Source organism: Oryzias latipes, chromosome 13 (genome assembly GCF_002234675.1).
Source record: "Oryzias latipes chromosome 13, ASM223467v1".
NCBI lineage: Eukaryota > Metazoa > Chordata > Actinopteri > Beloniformes > Adrianichthyidae > Oryzias > Oryzias latipes.
The window spans coordinates 20,558,150-20,582,966 of record NC_019871.2 but is presented as its reverse complement, the minus strand read 5'-3'; the positions used below and the strand labels follow the sequence as shown (position 1 = coordinate 20,582,966).

Here is a 24,817-nt window from a genome sequence, read left to right as displayed (position 1 = left end):
TCTGCTCGCGGCCGCGCAGGACTCTCGTATGGCAGCAGCCAAAACAAGTGTGTGCGGCGTCTCCCCGGAGCTTCACAGTCCAGCTGGCTATCTATCATCAATCATGGCGGCCGAAGTGGAAGTTTAACTCGCGTCTTCCCTCCCTTGTCGACCGAGGGGAGGATTTTTCGCAAATTTTTTTTTTTACTCCAAAAGAAGGAAAAAAAAATCAGCCTCGCGCTGATTCGGATATCCTTTCGGAATTACTGCACATCTCACCGGGGAGATACCATTCATGTCAACGCTGCAAAATGCAGCCACCGCCGCGGAAGGTGAGTGATCTCCATCGGTCCGTTAGGTCGGGGCGACAACCGCAGACACACGGCGGCGGCGCAGCCGCACATCTGGACGCGGGTATAGCCTCTCTAAAAAAGAAAAAAAAGAGGGCTGCACGCCGTCTGAGGGGGCTTAAAATCCCGCCAGGGGGGGAAGAGATGCACCGCTAACCAGCATTAGCAAGCGAGCTAGCCAGGCGAGCGGAGAGGCTCTGACACGCGCGAGTGCATCTGTCCAGCCGTCAAACAGCCGCGAGGCGCCGGAGGAGACAAAGCACCGCGCCGGGGAGGCAAAGGGGGGACGACCAAAAAACATCATTTGAACGTTAACACGCGCGAGCACTGATTTCTTAGGAGACTGTCTGTCTGTGCAACCGTCGTTGCATCTTCATGCGATTTCTGTGATATTTGAGTTCCCATTCAAAGCGTCAGTCTCTGAGAGAAGTCGTATGATTTTAACACGAGGAGACCGTCAAGCTCTCCGGAGACATCATAAAGCGGGGGCCATGTCGGATCCACGGTTATTGATTGTCCCTTTAGACCCCCCCCACCCACCCCCGCCATGCAGTAGAGACCGCTTCTGTCAAACTCCTGCTCTTCATTTAAATCCAATGGATCGAACTGATGGAAAAGATGAAGCCTGATGATCCACAGAGCAGAAGCTTCTGAGATGTTTCACGAATGCCTGCATGGTTGTAGGATAAACACGGACACGTGGTTTTATTTATATTTTTATTTTCGGTGAGTTTGTATGTCATTCTTAGAGGTCAGGGTGATACATGTGTTGATACCTGGTTGTTATGGCGTGTGGCATTAGAGATGCAGTGTTTTTCCCCATTAATTTGCGCCAATTGCGATTATTTTTAAGACATATATATATATAAAATATGCAAACAATGTATTTGATAAAAAGCTCTATTTTCAAGTTGAAACTTATTAAAAGTGCAGTTTTTTCTTCTCCTATATTCTTCCTCTTTTAAAATAAAGTGTTAGTTGAATGAATGGTGTAGGACAGGCATGTCCAAAGCCTGGCCCCTGGGCAACCGGCCTTCAAATTTCTTATCTGACTGCAAGTTCCTGTCATAAAATCAATACTATGCAGACTCCAGCACTTTCTAAATACTGCTGGTACGATTTCTTGATTATGATTTGCTAAAATATGTGGCCACACTGTCGCAGGACCCTTTTGTGACACATTCTGGCTCATTTCTAAAATGTCAACTGCGTTTTGTACTTCTGAATAATGATTAGATTATTTTCTTGTTCACGTAATTTACATTTCGAAGTTAACATTGAACGTTTAATAATAAATTATATGTAACATTTCATAATATTGACAAAACCTCTTGTCTTCAAATACAAATTCAAAGTAATTATGGTAAACATGTATTTACATCTATTTCAGTTCTATTTGAAGATATGCAAAGTATAATAGTTTATTTGCATTTCATGTCATTATAAATGTTCAAAGAATGCAAGGCGATTGGTTGGCCCTCACACATTTTCACTTCACCAAATCCTGCCCGCTGCTAAAAGTGTGGACACCCTTGACAAAAGAACAACACTGTAGGAGTGAAGAAGTAAGCATATTTGAACTACTTTACATATTTTATTCCTCATTTTGAAGATTGAACTATCTTGAAAAATCGGCTTGAATTAGTTGTGAACAGTCTTCTGATAGGACAGCATACAGGAACCTCTGTACAAGCTCTAGCCAGTGTTTTCACTGAGGTTCTCTGCTTCAAATATGTGTTTGGCTACTTTATGATGTTAAAAAGATACAATAAAGGGCTAAAAGTGCCACTCAAAAGTAATTAGAGTACTGTGTTCACATAACAGCAGTCACTGCCTTCTTATTTTGGATGATCGCCATGATTGCCATCAAACACAATTTTTTCTGCCACGCAAGACAAATCCAAGCGAAGCAGCTAATTGTAGTTGTGGAGAGCCGTAAATTTACACCATATCACTTCTGCAGCTGGTAATTTGTTTTGCCGTTGGCCTGTTTTCAGCAGAGGAGTGTCTGTGTTGATCTGCTTCAGAGCTGAACCAACGTTCTGCCTGTTAGCTGCCATCTAACTGTTGCAAAACTGTCATTAGTCGTGTTTTGAGCCCCGCTAGCGTGTTGGAGCGGAAGATTGGGACAGATATGTCAGCGTGTTTTTAAAAGACATTTTTATTTGAGTGACTGTACAGCAATGTTGCCATTTTTTTGTTTATTTGAAAATGAGATATTGTACTATTTGTGTAACCCTTGTGCTATCCAAGGCACTTTAACATTGGGAGTTGGGTCATTTAGACCCACTAGACAGTGCTCTGAACCTTTTTTCTTCAATGATTAGTGATCTTCACTGGTGTCCATGGATTACATGAAATCTTTCCACCTTTATCCACCTTTGTCATGGTAGGGAGAACACGTCAGTGTAAGGGTGGGGTCATCTAAGATAGCACAAGGGTTAAACTTCTTAAAGACCCACTCCAATCATCTTTTGATCCATTGTCAAAGCATTCCCAGTGGTCTTTTAGTTATGATTATGGTGTTTTCAGACAAAATCAAAAAACCTGTGTAGTTTTCTAGGGCATAGTTTCTGCAGAGCGGCAGGAGTTCATTAGAAAATTGCCTCTGAGTGGTAGGCAGGACCGAAGTAGCCCCTCGCACCCAAAACCTAACATTGCCGGTGCAACAAAAAAGAAGCTATACAGTTTGAGCCAGATGCCAGCTCAGACGAGGAAAAGCTAAACCTACATGGATCTACTTATCTACTGGTGGAAGCTATGTACACACCGCTTTCCGCAATGCTCGTTCAAGCAGCCACTTCCACTGAAAAGTCTATATAAGCGCGCGTTTCAAGCTTCTGCGTCCGAAACTCTTCCGCTCCCATGTAGCTACACAGCTACACTTTTTTTAGGACAGTTTTTGGGCTCTATGTACTAAATGCATAGCCATTAAACGCATACAAATTTTGACCAATCAGGTACTGGGATTTGAAAGTGACTCTGTGAAATTAATCAGACTCAGAGTTTAGCTGGTTTATCTGGTGAACCCAGACAAGGCGACTAACCTGACGACGCCTGTGTTTGTTTTTCAAATAAAATAAACCAAGGCCACTCTCCTGACATGATGGAAATCCATATCCGCCATTGCATGGGTGCTAGCAACCATTTTGACAAATCACACCAAGCCTCTTCCAACTGCAGGTGGCAGACGTGTGCTAGTAAACAGTAGAAAAAGAAGAAGAAGCCCCTTCCTGCTTGTCCACTGTGAACACTATAGGCTTAAATGTGTGCGTTCAAAAGTGCACATCAAATACCCGGTGTGTATGTAATGGAGCAGAACAGAGAGATCAGCATATTTTTTACATAACAAATATTTTTCAAATGGCATTTTTTTGTCTGCTTGCGATTCAGGATTTGAATAAGGAGTCAGAAATGCAACTTTAAGAATAATTTTCTTTATATGTCCTCCATCTTCAGAAAAATGCCACAAGAACATGTTAAAAACACCATTTTCATCCAAGTGAGTCTGTAAAAGTTACAAGTTGGCTCCTCGATCATCACATAGTCTGCTAAAACGAGAGTCGTCATTGCAGTAACAGGTCAGGAGTATTCCTGCACATGAGAGGAAGTTCCAGCTTGTCGTTTGATTCTATGTTGTCTTCAAGTAGATGCATAACAGGCAGTTTCCATGCTCCTCTCTACCTCAGCTCCTCATCCTCTCATTATCATGTATCCTCTGGTGCCCTGAATGTGCTTCTACATGCCAAGTCATGTCAACACCAGAGCCTGCAACTTCATATTTAAAGCTGACTGGTTTTTGCTCCGGTCCTCTGTGTGATTCTAGGAATCTCCTCGTCCTTTATCATGTTCTCCTAAAATACTTTCAAAGGCTGCAGCACATTTGTCTTAACATCTGATGTGATGAAGCTGGTCAGTGCACTCAGACTTCACAAACCCAGTCAATGCTGAGTGTCTGGTTGTCGGACACAAGTAATTCCTCTGCTGGCACGGCATATAAAACCCCTCATGTTTCTTCTCCGTGTTTCAGCACATCTGCTTACAAACTGAGCTCGTTGGAGTCTTGTATATTAGTTTTTATGTGGCTTGGATTAAAGATGGCCGCCTCTGGGCAGACACAGGCGGTTTATCACCACACATCACGCTTCAAGACTCCCTTCATTTATCTGTGGAACACATACACGAATGGGATTCAAACCTGCATGTTGATCTAAGGAATTCCATATTTTCAACATAGATTAATTTACCTCGATAAAAAGCTATTATTCCACGTAACAGTGGCGAAACCCAGCCAGCATGGACCTCTGGTTTCAGACACATTTTCCACCAGACGGTGCAATGCAACCCCAGTCCTGCCGAAACATTTCCAGTTTTCTTTAGAGAACGTTTGTGAGGACATCTTTGGCTTCAGGATGTTCTCCTTGTGTGTCGATCACGCTGCCTGTCTCTCCAGCCCGTCCTTGTCAACCAGCTGCTCTCTGTAAGGAGTTGCTGTCCTGCTCGTCACACCATGTGTGTGGACCAGAGATGTGGGAAAAGGTTCTATTTACTGTATTTACTGTGCATGCTGCCACAGATAATACTCCATCAGTAGAGATGATTATTCTTTTTTAAACTCTGTTAAATCGTATAATCCACATACTAATGTGTAGCTGGTCTAATCATGGGAATAATTATAGACAGTTGTTATGGCTGCTGCAGTCTTTTAACTCTAAGGTTCAAATGATGGAAAGTAAAGGTTTAATGACGAGCTGTAAAAGAGACATAAACTCTGATAGATATACGTTTGTGATCAAATTAATGGTTGTAGCTGGAAGGCAAAGTGGGATATTTATATTTTAAACTCACAATAAAGTGGAGAAACCTCACATTTCTACTGTTAAACTATATTCAGGATATTCCTGTGCTCCTCTGCAAACATGTGCTGTGGCTCTTTCTGAATATTCTCGCTGGTTTGTATGGAGTTTTTGCAGGAATCACTAGGGATGCCACATTTTAAAACCCAACTGTATGAAGTGAATCATCTCTACTGCTATTTTGAAAAGTGGCAAACAACTGCTGTGCTAATTTTAAGAAGGATTTTCTATTTATTGTTTTATCACATCACACCAGGTTGAGTGTTGGTGAACTGAAAGCTTTATCTTCATTGTTACTCGCTTGTTAGTAAATCCCCCCAAAAAAAAAAAAATTCAAGGTTTGAACGGAACTGTGAGGAAAGTGAACGATTGCATCCCTAGTGTATTTCAGCTTCTTGTCTTTTGCCTCAGTTGACCTGTGCCTGTGTGTCTGTCTGTACCTGCTGCTGGTGTGCCCCTGCTCTGATAAACACCTGTCCCTCCAGAGTCTCAGTGTTGCGTTTGTTCGTTCGCCGTGTCATGTTAGTGACTGGCAGTGCGTTGCATAGAAAGTTGTTGATTGTTTTGTCTGGAAGCGTCATGAATTTGGTGAATAGGTGGTGGAATTTACCCAACATTCATAGTGACCTTCACAGTAATGCTGTGCAGAAGCTTGTCTTTGTATTCATATTTCACGAGTTTGCTTTGGGACTTGGTCTGCTTTAGCACAAGACGCTTCAGTTCTGTGGGGGGAGAAGACAGTCCAGATTTGTCCTGAGATGCTCACTAAGGTGGTGTGTCTGCTGCTGAGCAGAATCCTCAGTCCTCCCATCTTTCAGTTGAAATCCACCATTACAAATAATTACAAATACCCAACGCCAAATGATTACTGGTGGGGAGTGTGTGTGGATCTGTTCCTCCATTTTCACCTGATATAAACATGTTTACAAGCTCTTATAGAGCACACGCTTCAGTTTGGGAAGGGCATGGATCAAAGATTCACAGGTTTACAAGTTCAATATAAAGGCTGAGAATCGCTGGTTACACAAACTCTGTCAATCAAATGTTTTGAACATTAAACGTTAGACCACTTACTTTTATCTTATTGGTCAGATTCTAACTCAAATAACTTGCTCTACAGAAAAAATCTCATGAAATTTTTTAAAAAATATTTTAAATTATCAGGAACATGTTCAAAAAAGGTATCAGACCAATAATGGTTGTTCTGACAAATAGGATGACTGAGTAATAGCTGTTTATTTTCCTATGGAAGTCTAAGGGATTTTGGCTTCTTGCAGCTAGTGGTTACTTCCTGTTTGGAACACCTGTGGGGAGGGGTCACTCAGTCCAGTTCTTTTATACAGTCAATCGATCTGGTCTTCGGGTTGGTTTGTTATTACCCAACATGCATCTAAATGGTTCTGGGCTTTAAATGAGAGGATGCAGAGTTCTGGTTTTTATTCATGTGTTTGGTAATTCAGGGCATTATTTATTCCAGAAATGAGAGTCTGTTCTGCCATAAAGGGATAATGGATGGATGGGTAGATCATTAAATATTCATGTTCATCGTTTTGATAAAGAAAGAGGTTTTCTTCATATTGCACAATTCATCGCTACCAGAAAAACAAGAATGTCATGTTCCATGACCTCATAGTTTCACATTTATTTTGTATTAGCGCGTTTGCTGTTGGTTTGTTAAAGAGAAGTGGAATGAAAACGTTACACATCCTTTGTTTTTGCTCTTTTTTTAACAGGTCAAAGTGACACAGGAGCTGAAAAACACTCACACAGAGCAGATGACAAGGCTGCACTTTAAACATCAGACTGAATGTGACCTGCTTGAAGATATGAGGTATGAACACGTCTCTGAAACACGCATCTGACAGAGTGTACAAGTGAAAAATAAAACTCATCACACGGGAATAGCTGACAGTTACAAATCCCTGATAGAAGAGACCATGGACAGAGCGAGAAAAGAGGATGAAGAGAGCAGGATTTATGGAGAAGTGGCATGAGAAAAGGAGGAAGAGGAGGAGGAGGACTGTCATGAAGCAGAGTTTTCAATGTACAAAGGGTCAGGAAAACGATGAAGGAATTTCCTGCTGCCTCTTTCCTGCTCTGGGACATTGTTTTTATACACTCCTCATCTTTTCTAATTGTTTTCCTTTCTTTTATCTTTTGCTCCCTCCTGTTTTTTTTTTAATCTCTTTTGCCATTGGTTTTTGGGCCTATATTCATTCATATTCATTTCTTTTTTCTTTTGGCTGAGCTCTATTTACTTGTGACGTGCGTTTGTTGGCAGATTTCCCTTTTGGATTTGGCAACGGGGCCGAGAGAGCTTGGCTTCCATTCTCTCACTCTCCTTTCTCCTTTTGTCAAGTACTTATTTGTCTCCATTCTCGTCTTCCTCCCTGCTCCTCCTCTTCACCTGGCCTGGTTGTGCCCTCTCCTTGCTGGACTCCATAGGGCTGATCCAGCTGTTTGGGAGCAGATTGCTTCAGTGCTGCAGGGCTTTTGGGAAGGGAACAAGTCTCCAGACCCACTAGTGGGAGAGGGTGAAACCTGTAAACATAAGCAACCACAGTGTGTGTTAGTTCTTCCTGTCAGTTAGAGATTAAGCTTCGATGAAAGGTTACAAATTGCATTTGTGATCTTCAACATTAGAAGCAGCAGCTGCTGGAAGTGTTTTCTCAGCATGATGTTTAGGTGTTTAATGTTTAGTAGTTCTCATTTTGGTTGAATCATGGGGCATTAGTGTGGTATCCAGTACACTTACACTTTTTAGGCTGGTGTCGATGTCCTAATTCCTAAACCTGTATTTTTATTTACTGAAGATAGTTTCAAATAAACAGTTTTGAATCTGGTCAAAGTTCCTTTTAGAGATCAGGGGTGGGCAAATCTTTTGACTCGTGGTCCACAAAGGGTTCTTAAATTTGACAGAAGGGCGGGAGCAGGAGCAGATGCTGGAGTGCTTTGGTAATCCACATCATTAAAGAAAGAAATAACCTGGAATCTGGATAACATGCTTACATTTTGATTGAAAATTAATGTATATTTTAAAAAAATAAAACATTTTGGAACTTTTCAACTTTTTCAAAACTTTGACTTTCTTCTCATTTTAATGCAAAATGCACCAATGGGTTGTTGTCCCTCAGGGAAAAATGAGGAATCTTCCAAAAACACATGAATGCAGAATAACCTTTTGCACTTAAAAGGTTAATAGAGCACCACCTATGGGGAGACACCAGAATTACAGGGAAGATAAAACTATAACAAGGAATATGAATATAATTTATTCCAGTTTGGAAGGCCAGATTAAATAGTTTAACAGATGGCATATGGCCTGCTTTGGATGGATTCCTGTTAGCAGGTGGTTTCGCTCCAGGGTTTATTGCTGCAGATAGTTGGCTTTGTTTGGCAAATGTGAAAGCTCTGGAGGAGGAACTGATATATAGTTAATGTATGAATGAACAACTGTGGGAAGTTATGCAATTTACTGTGACTGAAATATTGATCAAAGTGCATCCTAATTTGTATTCCGTAAAACTCATAATTTTGCCTGTCTCTAAGCACAATTTAGGACATAACCTGAAAAGGAGACTTGTTGATTTAGATTGGGATTTTGTGAGGCCTCTGCTGCTAAGGTTGTCTTTAAATATATGGGTTATTTAACCTCTTCAATCCAATGAATAGCAGTGTGCTCAATTGCTGCCATGCAGTGTACACAAAGGCTAAGAGGTTGAAAAGAGAATAACAAGAAGAGATGAATAAAAACAACAGTGACAATGTGGTTTTGTGTGTTTTTTTTTAGAATTATTTTAGTTTTTGCTGGATTAATTTAAGTTGGCTGGACAGGAGAAAGACAGAGAGGACAAAACATGACTTTGTGGATATGAGAAGTAAATTAGTTGTCCTCAGTCCTCACAACCTAATGTGTGCCACACCTGCCTTGGAGTGTGAAGTAGGTTTATTAACTCTGCCGTTAGCTAACATTTTACCATTGGTAAAACCCAGATTTACCCTTCCATGCACTTTACTTTAAAGCGAATTGATCGGACTTAAAAATCTGTTTTGTTTCATGTAGTCACATATCAGAACTGCAGAAAACCCCACATTTCCCAGTGGTGTACTTCCTTCTGGATGGCATATTTCTGAGATTCACCATAGTGCCCCCATGCGCTTAAACTGGTTAAAACTCTTGAAAGGAAAATCTTCTATTAATAAAGGAAGAAGTATATCAAAAAAATTAAATCTGTATTTGCTGTTGGTGTGAAGTTGGTGATATGGGATTAAATTGGGATTTAGATGTGATCTACCCCCCAGATTTCCATTTGGGCTGGCACTTGCTAATGGAATGAAGGAGATTTGTAAATCACAAAGATTTATTGAACAGTTTCTAAGCATTCCATTAATTTTAAACAGCCCCACCATGATATGCACCAAGATGAACCTCAGAAGTGAGAGACCAACTTGCTCTTAAAGTTGTCAATTAATGCTCATGAGCAAAGCCTCCATACTTTAAGAAGATGAAGAACCCACATAAATGCAAACTGAATCACTGTTGGCTAATGCAGTCATGGCTTAGAGTCGCTGTGTAAATTACATTACAGACAACCTCAGCTTTTGTGGATCCCAGTTATTGTAAACAATGAAATTATGCTTACAAATTGACCTTTTGAAAAACATTTTTGAGTTGTTCAAATGAACCCTTAATAAAGCAGAATGTAAGCTAATGAGATCACAAACAGGTAGTTATAAGGTAGGTGTATGCTACAACAACATAAGCTTGATTGAAACCGCAATATGACAAGGATTTACTCCTGTTTCACCGTTTTGATTAAGATGCAAATAATGTTCGACACAAGACAAAAGCCATAGTGATGTGCCTGTAGGGGTTTTTGGGTTGTCCGGGGCCGTGGAGGATCGTAGAGAGAAGCAGCCAGCTCTTTTAAGGCTCGATGAAAGTGAAATTGTTGTGTATCCTAAAGTATTGGTAAAGCTCACATATGACATGGATGATGCTGGTGCACGGTGCAGACACCACATTCTACAGTAGTTGTTAGTAAAGCATTAGTCACAATTGCCCTTATGGCTAGATACAGGCTGAAAATGGGCAAAAATGTTCGGGACATGCAAGGAGCATGCACTTATCACGTGAGCATGTGATAAGTGTGTATTTAGCCATAAGAGCAGTTTTGACCAAGGCAAAAGACGTCCAGACATAATAAATGCTGTACTATTAGACTTGGTTTGTTTTACTCATTGATGTAACATCGATTATGTTACCAAAATGAAGTGAGGGGAGTGGAAACTTTCACAGTATTTGAACCAGGTGTACTGATTTAGTTGCCTATACTCCAAACTGTCCCTTAGGAGTGAATGCGAGTGTGGCCTGTAATGAACCGGGAACTTCACTCTATAATAGTGAGGATTCTGATTCTGATGACCCTGTACTAAATAAAGTAGGAACGAAGATGGATGGATGGATGGATGGATGGATGGATGGATGGATGGATGGATGGATGGATGGATGGATGGATGGATGGATGGGTAATGTTCCCATTTTCACAACCTTCTCAGATTCACAGATAGAGTAGCGTCAAGTCTGAAGTACTTCAGTATTTCCTGCTTGGCTCACTATAGAGTCTGTGCTTTTGTGCCTCTTGTGCTTACATGCGTATCTAACTCTTGCTTCACACAGCTAAAATAAAACATCAGTAATGGCTGTCTAAGTGGGGGCAAGAAAGTAGAGAAGGTATTAGATTAGTAAAGTTTGAGTGAAAGCAAGAAAAGAATGAAAAGAAAGGGGAAAAAAACGATCACAGTTCGTATTGGGTTTTGGGATGTAGAAGAAGATTTAGTATAATATAGATTATGGCATATTTACAGAATGTTGTTGTTGTTTATCTCTCGACTTATCCCTTCTGGGGTTGCCACATCTGACTTGCACAGGTGGAATTTTTATGCTGGATGCCCTTCTTGACACAACCCTGTAGTTTATCTGGGCTGGGGACCAGCACAGGGGACCCAGACTTTGCCCCCCTTGTGGCCCCCGAACGCCCCCGAACCAAATCCCCATTGCTCACATTAGTGTAATGTAAAAAATTAAGATTTCATTCATGGAAGCTTGTTTTTTTCAGTAGTGAAAAAGTTGTTGTTCATCGCCCAAATAGTTTGTATTAGGTTGGATTTTATTTTTTTTAATGGATAATGAAAATGCAAATTGAGTGGATTAGGATTTTTGGCAGTGATGCCCAGCCCAACACACCAACATAATCCACTCTATTACAAAAGGAATCATTTCAATTTTAGGCGAAACTCTAACACTAAGACTTAACAAAGAAAATCCTCTTTTTATTTCCTTTTCTCTCGTGACCATGTAAACTGGTAGCCTAATCCATATCAGAAGGGTGATTGTAAAAGCAATAGGAAAGAAATACTTTTTCTAAGGTTTTTCGTCTTGTATATTTTGCCACCAATGCTTGTAACTACATACAGTTTAATAAATATGTTTATCTCTCTTTAGGAGTTACAGCCTAAAGAAAGGACAGCTGGAGCGGGACTACGCACAAGTAAGAATTGCTGTTCCAAATATTTACCGTCTTTTTTCTGTTAAGTTTGTGAGTTTGTCCATAAAAACTTTCTGTATTTTTGAGTCATAAGGCGCACATAAAATCCTTGAACTTTCTCAAAATCTGGTTTTAGTACAAAATGCTTTAGTATGACTTAATAAACTCTGAAGCTGGACTGCTTGATGGTTTTTTCTGAGCATTATGGGTACTGTAGTCATGACTCAGGGGCCTGGTGGAGTGCTATGTTCATTGTTCTTTATTTTATGTTGTTTTTGTAGATACAGTTTGATTTAAGGGTTGTGTTTCACTCTCTGCTGAAGCTGACTATTACAGATAAAAGAGGTGAACAGGAATAACATTACAGTTTGCTACTTCAACCCCTCTAACCAATTGCCTGCCTTTAACCCCCTCTTGGCATTAGGGGAAGTGTAATCATAATGCATTATATGACTGTTTTGTTTTGCTTAATACGCCTTGTAATCTGATGCGTCTTATGTTCGGGAAAAAAACACTAATGATGGAAAAGAAACTTGAAAAAAAGAAGTTTTGATGCATTGTAGAAATGGATCCAGGCTATAATTTCTCTTTAATGTCAATTGATTATCTAAAATACAATCCCACATTTGCATTTTTTTCTTATTGCATCAATATGTTTAGATTTGTAAAGGGTCTGTCTGTTGCAGTGACCTTTCTCTGGTCAATGTACATGACAGGTTGATGTAGTTTTAATGTTTTAAGGTTCAAGTATGCAGAAAGAACTCTGAAGATTTTGCTTGTGTTCTGCTAATTTACAGCTGGATTTAAAATAGATTAAGCACATTTAGATCAAAACACAGATTAAAAATTTTAAAAATGCAATTAAAAGAAAATATGTAAACTTCTCCTAAGCAGTTAAACAGAAAATGCAGCTTATTTGCCATTGATTTGTCTTTTTACAAAACAACAACTTTGTATTAACCAATATTCAAAATAAAAACAATTTGGAACACATACGGCACTAAGCCTAAATGATAATTTTACGTATTAAAAACATGAATCAACTTCATATTCTGGAAAGATTATCAACAAAACCCTGCTTTGTATTTGCTAGTTATTCTTGTGAAAACTCATGATTGAGGCAGGGAGTTTTCAGCAGGAAACTTCAGGAAAAATGTGCCCTAACATTTGGAAACTGCAAGACTGGAGCAAGAAAAGTCTAGAAACAGTTGGTAAACAGGGTAGAAACGTATAAGTCTATTTTGGTCATAGTTGTATTACCTTTTAGTGCAATGGTTGGACATTAATCCAACAGTATAGTGCATAGCCGACATTTTACATAAAATCGTTTGAAATGATTATGCAGACTTTTGAGGCAGTTATAGTTACTGTCGGTTCATTTGAGGCTGTTAAATTCACATTTACATACAGACGGAGCCTTCTCCAGGTTTTAAATTCCTCTTTTAATATTCTAGTTTCAGCTCATTTTGCTATAAAAGAAATGCATTCACACAGAATTCATACGTCTTTGTGACCTTAATAACAAACTAATACAGTAGTGGTGGAATGTCATTTATGTGTGTGTACTTTAGAATTTCACACCACCCTTTCTGCCTCCCAATCCCAGGTGTCTGATGATCTCCTTAGTCACTTGCCTTCTTTCCATCACTCTTTATATTCTACTCTTCTGTCACTGTAGAAATAAAGGTTGCCTAGCAACAAGCTCTCTAATCAGCAGGACAATGAAACCTCTTCTAATTGTTGGTGTATCTTTGGGTGGAAAATCTCAGGCACTGTAGATTTCCCTTTTAAAGAAATGAAAGGGGAAGTTTTTAGATCAAAATAAAAAAATAATATGAAGGGAAATGTTGTTTCCCAACCCTTTTTAATTTACTCCACATTATCAGCCATTGGTTTTTCTTCCACTTTGAAACAAAGACCTTGCACAACCAAGAAAATCAACAATAACAACAACAAACTAACCAGCCATTTCAACAGAGAATCTGAAGATTTCCACAAACAGTCTAGAGCCAGGGAGAGACAGTGACATGATTTAACAGAACAGGCCAAGCGGATGCTGTTGTGGGAGTTCAACCATGCAACATGGAAGAAGATGTTGCCGTTGAACTGTTGACCTTTCACTGTGCTGGACTCCCCTGTGAAGGGAGTTGTCCAACTACCATCAAAACCAATCAAAAGCACAGTGGGTGGTGGGTGTCTGCAGACATGTGATCGTCAACGAGCTGTCTGATGTTCTCTTCCCATTGTAAGCATAACTGGAATACTTTTAGACTTCATGAAGACTTCTCTGTACTGACAAAAGAAGCAGGTTTTGTTTTACATATAACTTTGTGTAACACAACCTCTTTTTACCATGATGTGGGGCTCAATAGTTTTTTTTTATATATATATAAATTCTAATGTAAATTATTGTGGATGCAGAAAATTCTTTAAAAAAAGTCTCTCAATCTGTTTTCCAAATCATACCTAAGAAATCCTTTAGAACACGCAAGCACAGCCTTCTGTGCCTTTGGCAGGGCATCATGGGAAACCATATTTGAGCAAAAAGCCTTCCAGGTTCCAGGTCAACAACATGCCACTAACTTAGAATAGAGTAGAACAGATATACTTTAATAATCCCAAAGGGAAAGTTTTGGGCTTGCTGAAAACCACATACAGATAAAACAATAAAAAACACATCATAAAAGTAGTCAAGGATTAGAAATATAAATAATAAGTATGAGTTAAAAGATAAAAGGTCACTAAAAATATGTATCATTATATAAAAATCATAACATAAATGTTCACACAGAAGTAACTCATTGCAGGGCATTATATTTGACCAATAATAATAATAATAATGGATTAGATTTATCTGCGTTTTTCCAGACGCTCAAAGCGCTTACAGTGTGTCCATTATTCATTCACTACTCATGTATACTTGGTGATGGTAGAGGTGTGGCTGCCAGATGGCGCCTACGGTCCCTCTGACCATCACCTTCATACACATTCAGTGGAGCCACACTGGAGGCAGGAAGGGTGAAGTGTCTTGCCCAAAGATATAACGACAGTTGACTGTGGGGAGTGGGGATCGAACTGCCAACCCTTGGAAGACCTGCTAAACCTCCTGAGCCCAATTCTATTGGGCGGCACAGAGTCCAGAATCGAATCAACAATAGACTGCTCTTCTGACCAGTCTGTTCAGTCTATTAAGGTCATTTTTTTTTTTGCACTACCTCCCCAGCACACTATGGCATACGAGAGGGTGCTGGAGACGACTGACTGGTAAAACATGTGTAGAAGCTTAGAGCAGATGTTGAAGCTGGCCACTCTCCTCAGGAAATGCATCCTGCTCCGTCTTCTGCTTTGTTTAACAGAAATGAATGTTGAATCAACATTTGAGGATGTTCATTTTCTTAAGTATCATACATAAACATCAGAGTACACTTCTAAGAAATCTGTGTTTTGTTTTAAAAAATCTGGTGGACACTTTAAAATGAATAATTCATGTGGAAAAACTAATTTTAAGTTCACTATCTAATTTGACCAAATATTGATTCCCCCCCCCCCTACACACACACACACACACAATTTCCAATTTACTCCAAAAAGAATTTACTCAACTAATGATATAAACTTAACAAAGGTGGAACTTTCTGTGATATAACTATGGATTTGAGAAAAATTAAGGATGTGCTTAAAATATCAAGTTTCAAAAATAATTCCAGTCTTTATTAGTTGGTCATAGATTTTATACCTTCAAGGAGCACATTCTCCTATGAGCCCTATTGGTATGTATTGCAAGGATATTTTTATACTCTTTCTTCCTGTTTGGTCAAACATTGCTACGTCAGTTCAACCTTAGAAATACGTTGCTTACTTTTTATCCTACATGTTATTTCTGTACCCAATATTTATATTCATTTTTAAAACAGTGCAGTCAAATCAAAGTGATCCATAATGTTTATGCAGTAAACCAGAGAACATCTGAGGGGAAAAGAGGCGACGAGGAGGAAACCTTTTCTTTATCTCACTGCTGTCTCTGACACATTCAACAGAAATATTTGATGAACAATTCACCCAAGGTTCCTCTGTCGTCATGTCTTCTGGAACTTTTCATACCACAAACTTCCTCTCATCCCTCCCTGACTTCATCCTAACTCTGCTGATGTGGATGTCAGATCGCCCTACCAAAAACACTGAGAGGTCTGCAGGGGAAGAGGACTACAGACAGGAAGACATGGGAATGAAAATCAAGTATATTGATTTGAGAGGAAGTTGAGAAAGTGAGGGGGTTGAAAAGGCAGACGCACACACAGCAGCAGGGAGAAATCAGATCCAGACAGCAGAGAGTAAACCAAAGTGACTAAACCACAGATCAGATCAAGTGTTTGAGTGCAACAGCAGCAGTAAACACAAAGCACAAGCTTACTGTCACCCGAAAAAATGCTTGCAGGTGACAGAATGAAAAACTGATTCTGGAGCAACTGACAGGAGGACAAAAATACGAAGCTGTCTGGAAAATTCTCCAAATGCACAGATAGGCAGACTACTGGGTTCCTGACTCTGATATAAATCCACAAACCAGTCACTTCAAGGCATCTTTCTAATCCTGCAGTACATACATCAATAAATCAAGTCACGCAGGGTCAGCCTGATTCCCTGTTTATGGTGCCACATTATCACTGAGTTACTGCATTCCAGGACCAGACAAAGAATGCTGTACAGCTGAGTGTCTGCGGGGAGGTTGCTGTCCTTAAGAGCATTGATCCCCAATCCCCATGCAACAGACCGTTACGGGTCCGTGGGACAATTGGTACCGGTCTGCAGAGACAAAAAACACAACCTACATTTTTCCTGTTTTACAAAACAGACTGTAGACTATCTTTGCCCAGCAATAGCTGGGTGCTCTCCAGCATGCCATGATAGGGATTCAGTGAATACTGAAGTTTAATTAGTGGGTTTTATTTTGGAAAACTACTAGATTCTCCCCTCCACATCCGACTCATTCTTGACGTATGTCAAGGCACTCGGTCACATGTGGAAAATCCGTCCACTACTTTCTTAAAGCAGCTGTACCAGCCACTAAATTGGCAAGCACAGTTAACAACAAACATATATAATTGGAAAGTTTCCTTTAACAAAAAACAGCCAATGAGGTAACAGAAAAATCTTTCAATCAAAAGTCTCTACTCCAAATAGGGATTTGTTCCCACATACATACTGTGACAGTTGTTCCCACATACAATATTCATCAGCGATCTGTCTAATGTTACGAGGACGCTGCTAAAAAGGTTGTCCAAATTGTGGATTCACGTTTGTAGCTATACAATATTTAGAAAAAACAGTTTTAATTAGTTTTCTCATTTATTTATCTGTCGCAATTATAAAAATCTATATCACAATTTAATAGTTCTTACACGAAATCTAGTGTACAAATAATCTTTACCCTCAAAAGTTAAAAGAAACTGGAAGCTTACAAAAAAAGGAAAGAAATATCATACACCAACTAAAGTCTTGAACAGGCCGGTCCGTGGAAACACTGTGTGTTATTAAACCGATCTGTGGCCTGAAAAAGGTTGGGGACCACTGCTTAAGAGGAACATGGTGAAGGGAAGTGGCACCATGGGCCTCTTAGAAATACTTTTTCTATCTAGATGATTGATATTTTATCTTTACACAGAGTTAAATAGGATTTATTGAAGGTCCCTGACCTTGTAGGAAAGTCAAAAACATGATGTTCGGACCTGCAGCTGTAATGGAGGGCCCTCATTCATTCCTAATTTAAATAAATGGAGTCATCACTGTATAGAAGAGTCAATAGGCTCATGTGTTTACAGTCATGTAACGAACCACATGAACAACTTTTTCAATTTTCCTTCCTCTTCCGTTCCATTTTATTATCTTTCAACACACACATATACCCAAACACACCCACACAAACACACACAATGATTTCCTTAGGAAATCCGTCTGTCTGGGCCGGTTGGCATCACAATCCCAAAAACAGGATGTGTGGCATTCTTGATTTGGGTTTTACCCTATTTGTGCTCTTTTAAGACAAGTATTTGCACCTTGCCCAAGAACACATTGGGTGGGCTGGGAAAAGGATGTTGCCATGGCAACACGCAGGAGTGGAAGTACAGCAGAGAATCATTTAAATGGGCAAACAGTGAATCTGTCACAAAAGGGTCCCTCGGCAGTCCCACCAGGCAGTCACTGCCATGTTTTGTCATCGCTGCTCCTGCAGCTACAGTAAGATGGCTATCACATGTGTGTTTTTTTTTTTTTTGGGAACACATCAAGATCAGTGTCTTATCTGAAAGAAACACAAGATGTCGATAGCTGTCTGTTGACGCGGATGATGCTAATGTTTGCTCTCATACAGGTGAATGAGTCTCAGGTTGTTGAAAACCCTGAATTTTTGTTAATGTTGTTAAAGAAAACCCTTTCTTTCAGTGAAATTGCTTCATTTAAATTCTGTGAAAAAAATTGTGACACCCGTCCCACATGACATGTTTAACAAGGGAACATTGGAAGTTAAAGAGCGTGGGTACCGTCTGTAAAGCTCTAAACAGAACTATGGTTATTGCTTCACTCTATAGGTTAAATCGTTAAGCCTTTGTCACAACTGTCCTTACATGTGGATACAGGCTGTCTGCGTGTGAAAAATAGACAAACCTGCACAGGACATGCAAGTGACCCGCACGAAATATCAAGGTTGTAGAAAGAAAATGTACAAGAAAATGTTCTTGTACATTGTTTTCTATGGACATGCTGCGGGCGACAGGTCATACCAAAGAACATGTAAGAGTTAGTAAGGGAAGAATAGGTGAGACGCAGATTTCCTTTTTTGCCCCCAAATCCTGCGGATTGTATAAGGAGCCCATTAGTGCTGTTCATGATAAGTGTGCAGTCCCTGCAAGCAGGCTGACTATTAGAAATGAGAAAATTAGTATGTAGTTTGTGTGGATGTTCTATAGGCATTTACATGCGTGCAGCATTTGTGCACGGTCAGTAAGCAGCCAGTACTCACACCTTACTAAAGAGTGTGCTGTAAGGACAATGTACAACAGCATCACCTGTACGTCATAAGTGTGTCCAACTTCTTTTAGGCCTACAAATACTTCATGATACACTTACCACACGTACAACAATGTTAAGTACCACTTTCATGACGACCCTTGAGGTGGCCGTATGAGCGTCAAAGGAACTGCAAGACACACCTGCACTCCCCTTGAGATGCAGTCGCTCCTCTCTACGACCCTCCACAGACCCGGAAATCCCTTTAGCACCCATACAGGCCAACCCCGGTACGAGTGCACGAGACAAAGGCTTTAAACTGAACACTGGGGTTTCTTACTTCCTGAGAGGGATGCAGTTGACTGTAAACCTTTAACCTGATTGAAGATAAAAATGAAAACAGCAAAAGCCCAGATAAGTTGTAAGTTACTTACTTCCAGAGATAAGCTGACAGTGATCACCTGTCATCCTGCTGGCCTGAGCTCAGCAAGTGGCCATGAACTAAACTGACCCTCACTAGCTCAAACCCTTCTAAACGGGTTCTGGCTCACTGTCAAAACTCTGCGTCTCTCTGGTGCTCAATGGCAGGTTTAGCAGCCTTTCATCAACAAACAGATCACCAGTACAGAAAAGGAAGTAAGTTAATTGGATAAAAAGGACTAAACTAAGGTGAGCTGAAGCTGTCTGGATGGATTTGGCTGGATTTTACCATTGATTAACAGATTAACAGACCGTTAATGCCAGCTGATTTTAACGTCTGGCCTGTGCAGCACAAAACATTTGAATCCTTTATTTTTAAATTTTCATCAAGGCCATCCCTTTATGAAATGATGATCTACATTTTTTGGGTTTCCGATCTTTTTATGGTATAAAGGGAAGACATTAATCCCCATTTTTAATTTTTAATTCAAATTAACAGCTGGGCCAGCTTGTGCCCCACATCTGTTTGAGTGCAGCACCTGCTTCTGCCTTTCTGTGCTGCAGCTCACAGGAAAACCCTGGAAAAAGGATTCGACCTAATGGGATGTCCCGAGTGGATGCATTGTTTCTTGCAGCATCATTAAATATCTTTGTCTGGACTTCTTACCAAGATATTAAAGTTTCAGTTTTTTTCCAACACTTGTACAGAATATATGTGCGGCTATATTGGACACATCTTTATTATACAAAACTAAAGAGGTTGTTTTTGTCTTTGGATGGACAGAGATGTTGGTTCTGTTGGCGATTCTTTAGAAAAACAATAATATTGCATTAACGCTAATATTACTTATTTCCCATGAATGATAGTAAACAGCATAAATGACATTTTTTTGGATTTACCTTGTAAAATATCTGCTTTAAGTGCACTTAGAACTTGTACCGATATCATGCACTCACCGCTGACTCACTTCTGGAATTAAACAGAATTTCATTGCCATGTATGGTTAAATGGAAAAAACTTGTGTTGCTCTCTAGGATATTGTTTCTCCAGAGCAGCAGTAGTTCATTAGAAATTAATCTCTTAAGTTATGGGCAAGACCTTGGTGTGTGTGTGTCCCGTTGCTGAGAGCTCTCTGTTTACATGCTCTAGCTTAAGGCTCCTCACACGCCCAACTCAACATTACCAGTGCAACAAAAATGGCGAGCAATATTGAAGCTATCCATCCGTAAAACATAGACGTACGGATCTAGTCGTCAACAAGTGGATGCATCAGGATAGAGAGGAGCAGGGACATTGTTGTCCGCCCCCTGTATTTTATGGCACAAATACGATTGTTTTCAAAGGACATTTTTCCATTTGGTCCTGATTCACAAAGATGATCAGAAAAATGTCACAACATGTTAAAACACCAAAAATATCATTTTCATCTGAGTGGGCCTTTAATATCAAATTGGAACCTTGATCAATTTGGATTTTAAACTCCTGTTTTCATGTCTATGGGTTAGTACCAGCTCTTTTGAGATGTGATGGGAAGAAGAGCTCAGAGAGGTGTTCTTTCCTGAAAACTCAGGGTTCAATCCTCCTCATGTACTTTTCATGATGTGTGATGGTTTCCTGTGCAAACAAAGACAGTTCAGTCTCCCTGTGAGATCAGACACAGTTGCTGCTGACAGTTATCTGCGCCTTTCACCAGGGCGTTTTGTTCAGGAGATGACACCATCTGCAGCTGAGGACGCTGTGGAACTCCAGCAAGTGTTATTCCAAAATAAGGCTGGATGATATGGCCTAAAAATTAAATCTCAGATTCACTTTTTTTAATTCGATTTCCCATTTTTTTTCCCGACCCCCCCCCCCCCCCCCCCCTTACTTAAGGAAAGCATTAAGTACAAACAGCAGACGACTTAAAGCAAATTTTGCTTTTATTTAATCAAACGCAAGACAAATGTAACCCCCATTTCTGGGATGAATAATAAATAAATAAACACGCTCTTGGAATCAAACTTGCGGCTGGGTAGCTCATATCTGGGGTCTAAGGTTTTAATTAAATGAATAAACCCCGTCTTCTCCACGGTATCTATGGGTACCATGTCTTTGGCTATATGCAAAGCGACTGCTTCGGTGATTGTTCGCCACTGTGCCCCTGTAATATGCGGTGCCTTGTGCAAAGGATTCGGCTACAGTTAGCTGTTTTTTAGCCATTTTTTTATGGTCGCTGCGGTTTTGTTCGCCTCGGAGAGACTGGCATTTTTCATATTCGGCTGGATGTCTCTGTTTCAGGTGTTGGAATAGGTTTGTGGTGCTGCTGCCTTTGACTGCGATGGGTTTTTGGCAAATGTTGCAGCGTGGGGTCTCTTCCTCCATGTCTGTGGCAGCAAACCCATACCAGTTCCAACAACAGATGATTTTATTCCTTTCTTGGGAACAAACTTCCCACTCTCACCGGTAGCCATGCTGTCGCTTGCTGTTTCGTGTATGCTATGATGTTGTTTGTCGCTTGCCATGCTGCCATACTACGGAAGCTCCAGGGAGCCAAAAATGCACCATTACACAAAAACTTGATTTTGTTATTTTTTAAATTACCGGTAACAAAAAATTCGAATTAATTAATTCAATCGAGTTTTCGCCCAGGCCTACTCCAAAACATGGACTTTTCTGCCTTCATGGTTGTATTTTGAAAATGTACAACCCCTCTACCAAAGAGCATACTGTCTTGAGTGAATCTCTTTTAAGAGCTTTTAATTAAAACAGTCCACTAACTATGATCTCTCTTCTTGGATGCCACTTTCCTTTTAAAAAAAGTATGTTTTTCCTTGGATGTTCAGATCAGAAAACTGGAGGATGAGGAGATTTAGAGGGAAATCAGGAAGAGCAAGTGTGTTTTTCCTGGTGCCAAAGCTCTGCTTGTGGTGATTAGAATTTGGCTGATCTCATTTGTAAACTGTTTTATTCATGAAGGTCCTGCTGTCCCGCTCAGCAGAACGCGCATGCGGTCAAAGACCAGAGCGCAGGGAGCCCATGAGCCGCTGACACAGTGACCCAGTCTGCGGGATGTGGGTTACCCTCCATCGCAGCCCACAGGTTTCTGCCTGACTCACAGGAGCTGACGAGGAGCTCACGTTTGCTGACTCTGAGTTGTTGAACCTTACAATATCTTCCAATACTTCCAATACCAATCTTGTGGATGAAATTGGGTCTGCATTAGGCCTGCACAATTAATCACAAATTTATCGTTATCGTGATATCAAGCTGTGCAATACGCATATCGCAATTGTCGGCAAAAATTTCAATAAATGGTTACCCTAAATTTGCCAAAACAATCTTATGGCAGCTTGAAGTATTTAACAAATCAAATAAATCCATTTATCCATTTGACCAGTTGGATGGACCCCCTTTTATGTTAGATGCTCGCCTCCTACAGTATGTAGACAAGGGTCATTTGACTCTTATTTAAATTAAAGTGTTGCAGTGAAATGGAAATGATGTTTTTGGTTGTTTTGGTGTTTGTTCATATATCGCAAGTTATATCGTCACCTCAACATTGACCACTGATATAAATTGAAAGTTTTCCTCAGATGGTGCAGCCCTCGTCTGCTCCATATCCTTCACATCCATTGGTTGCATTTTGGAGCGCCAGTTGGCGTCTGAGCTGTTGGGCAGGGATGCACACATCTGCAGTCTATATGAAGTAGGATCTTTGCAATACAAACATTTTCAAATACTGGTAGATAAAATGCATTTGTTTTCTGAGCACCAAGTGTCCCTTTTCCACTGGTTTAAAGAGCCAATGGTCAGAAAAGCAGCCGTCATTCTTCCTCCTACAGATGTCATCTTTTGTGTTTTCAGGCTCTGCAGAAGTTAGCAAGTCAGTACTTGAAGAGAGACTGGCCTGGAATCAGTCCTGATGACCAGAGAACTGACTACAGGTAGGTTTGGGGAAAATTTCTTCACATATGTTGTCATCAAATTTAAGAGTGTCTGTCTTTTTTATGTTTTTGTCTATTCTGCCAATATCTACCAGTACAGTCTGGGGATTGAGTTGTGGAGGTTCTGTAGCAGTTACAGTCAGAAAGACCAAACCTCCATCACCCCCCTTCCCCTCCATGGGGCTTTTTCAGGAAAGCTTGTTAGACACAGACAACTTTAGTTAAATGCCTTTATTTTGGTATGTTTTTCTTTGAGCTATGAGCAATTCAAGAAAAAGGCACTAACTTTAAACTCTACAGAGATAAAATTATAGTGTCCTGAAGATGATCAGACTGAAAATGATGGGGAAAAAAACCAAAATAAGAAATGTATACAGAAAAAAGATGATGTACAATGAAATAAAACTTTTAAGATTGGCAAAAGAAAATGATGTTTAAAGAAGCAAAAGTGGAAAAAGTATGTTCTTTTCGACAACAATATATAGGTAGAAGCAACACATATACTTTAATGTTATAGATTAGATTCAAAATAATGGAAATTAACTTAATTAATCATTGTTTTGTTTAGTCGATTAGTCTCAATTGTTTTGAAAACATCTTTTTTTAGTTTTTCTATAACGCAAAGGTGAGAACTTTTTTTTTGTAAATTTTTTTAATTTTCAACCAATTTCAAAGTTGATGAAAGCCTTGAAGTTCTCACACATTTAATAGTTTGCATTTTATTTTCCAGGGTCAATATTTTTTTCATTATTGTTAGTTTAATCTAAAAAGGTTTGCAGAATATCAGTGAATATTTCTTCAAATAGAAGTGGATTTTCTCAACAAATGTTCTTTTTTCACTAAGAACTTGTATTTCTAGTGCAATTCATATGCATCTTCTAGCAGTAGTCTTATGGGATCAGTCAGTAAAAATATCAAATATTTTATTCCACTGATGAATCTCTCAATAACCGGGTAAAACTGACGAAGATGGATAATGGATTCTGGGTGGAAATTCAGGACCAAAGTTTTGACTGAAAGCAATTAAACTGAGGAACCTTTTCTGCTGCACCAGATGTGAATAGAGGAAGGCAGAAACAGATGCTTTGAAAATACAAGTTTGTCATTAAATATTTTTTTTAAATTGATGCATTATATCAGCGGTCTCCGATCTTTTTTCAGGCCACGGTTTGATGTCAGGCATTTTTTTTTGGTATATATGACAAAGATTCAATCAAACAAGATTGGTGACTTGTTGAAGTTGATTCTGATTTGTGAAAAAAATTAATAAAGGCAATGTTTTTTTCATAGAATGTCATAACACTGAGACCTCAACCAAGTCTCGGATCATCTTTCAGGGCAAAAAGGGCACTAGATTTATCAAGATTTATTTAAGATTTATTCTTAACAGATGACTACCTAGTTCTCCCTTGTTATAGGACAATTCTTAAATGTCCCTTTTACAAGCCTCCATAAATCACCAATTTTATTTGATTGAATCAGGATTCTCTGTAAAACTGTTTGTGGCTGGTTTAAACTTAGATTTTGTGATGAAGATGAAGACATCAAAGTGGATGCTAACAAGTGGATGCTAACTAACTTTAGCCACGTCTGACTTGTAAGGCGTCAGGCGTAAATAAAGCAAAATAAAACTAGAAGAAGCTGCATTTCCAGAAGAAAATGCAGGGTTGAATGCTGTATTGCTGAATGAAAGCAGAAATATGATGAAAAAGCTGAACATTGTAAAAGTAGAATGTCT

The 24,817-nt window shown here is 39.7% G+C and overlaps 1 protein-coding gene across 2 annotated transcripts in view; it reads left to right on the top strand.

Moving 5' to 3' along the window:
- fchsd2 (FCH and double SH3 domains 2) overlaps positions 1 to 24,817 on the top strand; it is a 62,780-nt gene continuing 37,963 nt past the window's right edge. For both annotated transcript variants that reach the window (XM_011482766.3, XM_004075794.4), the window contains exons 1-4: positions 1 to 311; positions 6,919 to 7,016; positions 11,691 to 11,736; positions 23,000 to 23,079. In XM_011482766.3, coding sequence (XP_011481068.1) covers positions 291 to 311; positions 6,919 to 7,016; positions 11,691 to 11,736; positions 23,000 to 23,079 — 245 coding nt within the window. In that variant the 5' untranslated portion in view covers positions 1 to 290. The remainder of the gene's footprint in view (positions 312 to 6,918; positions 7,017 to 11,690; positions 11,737 to 22,999; positions 23,080 to 24,817) is intronic.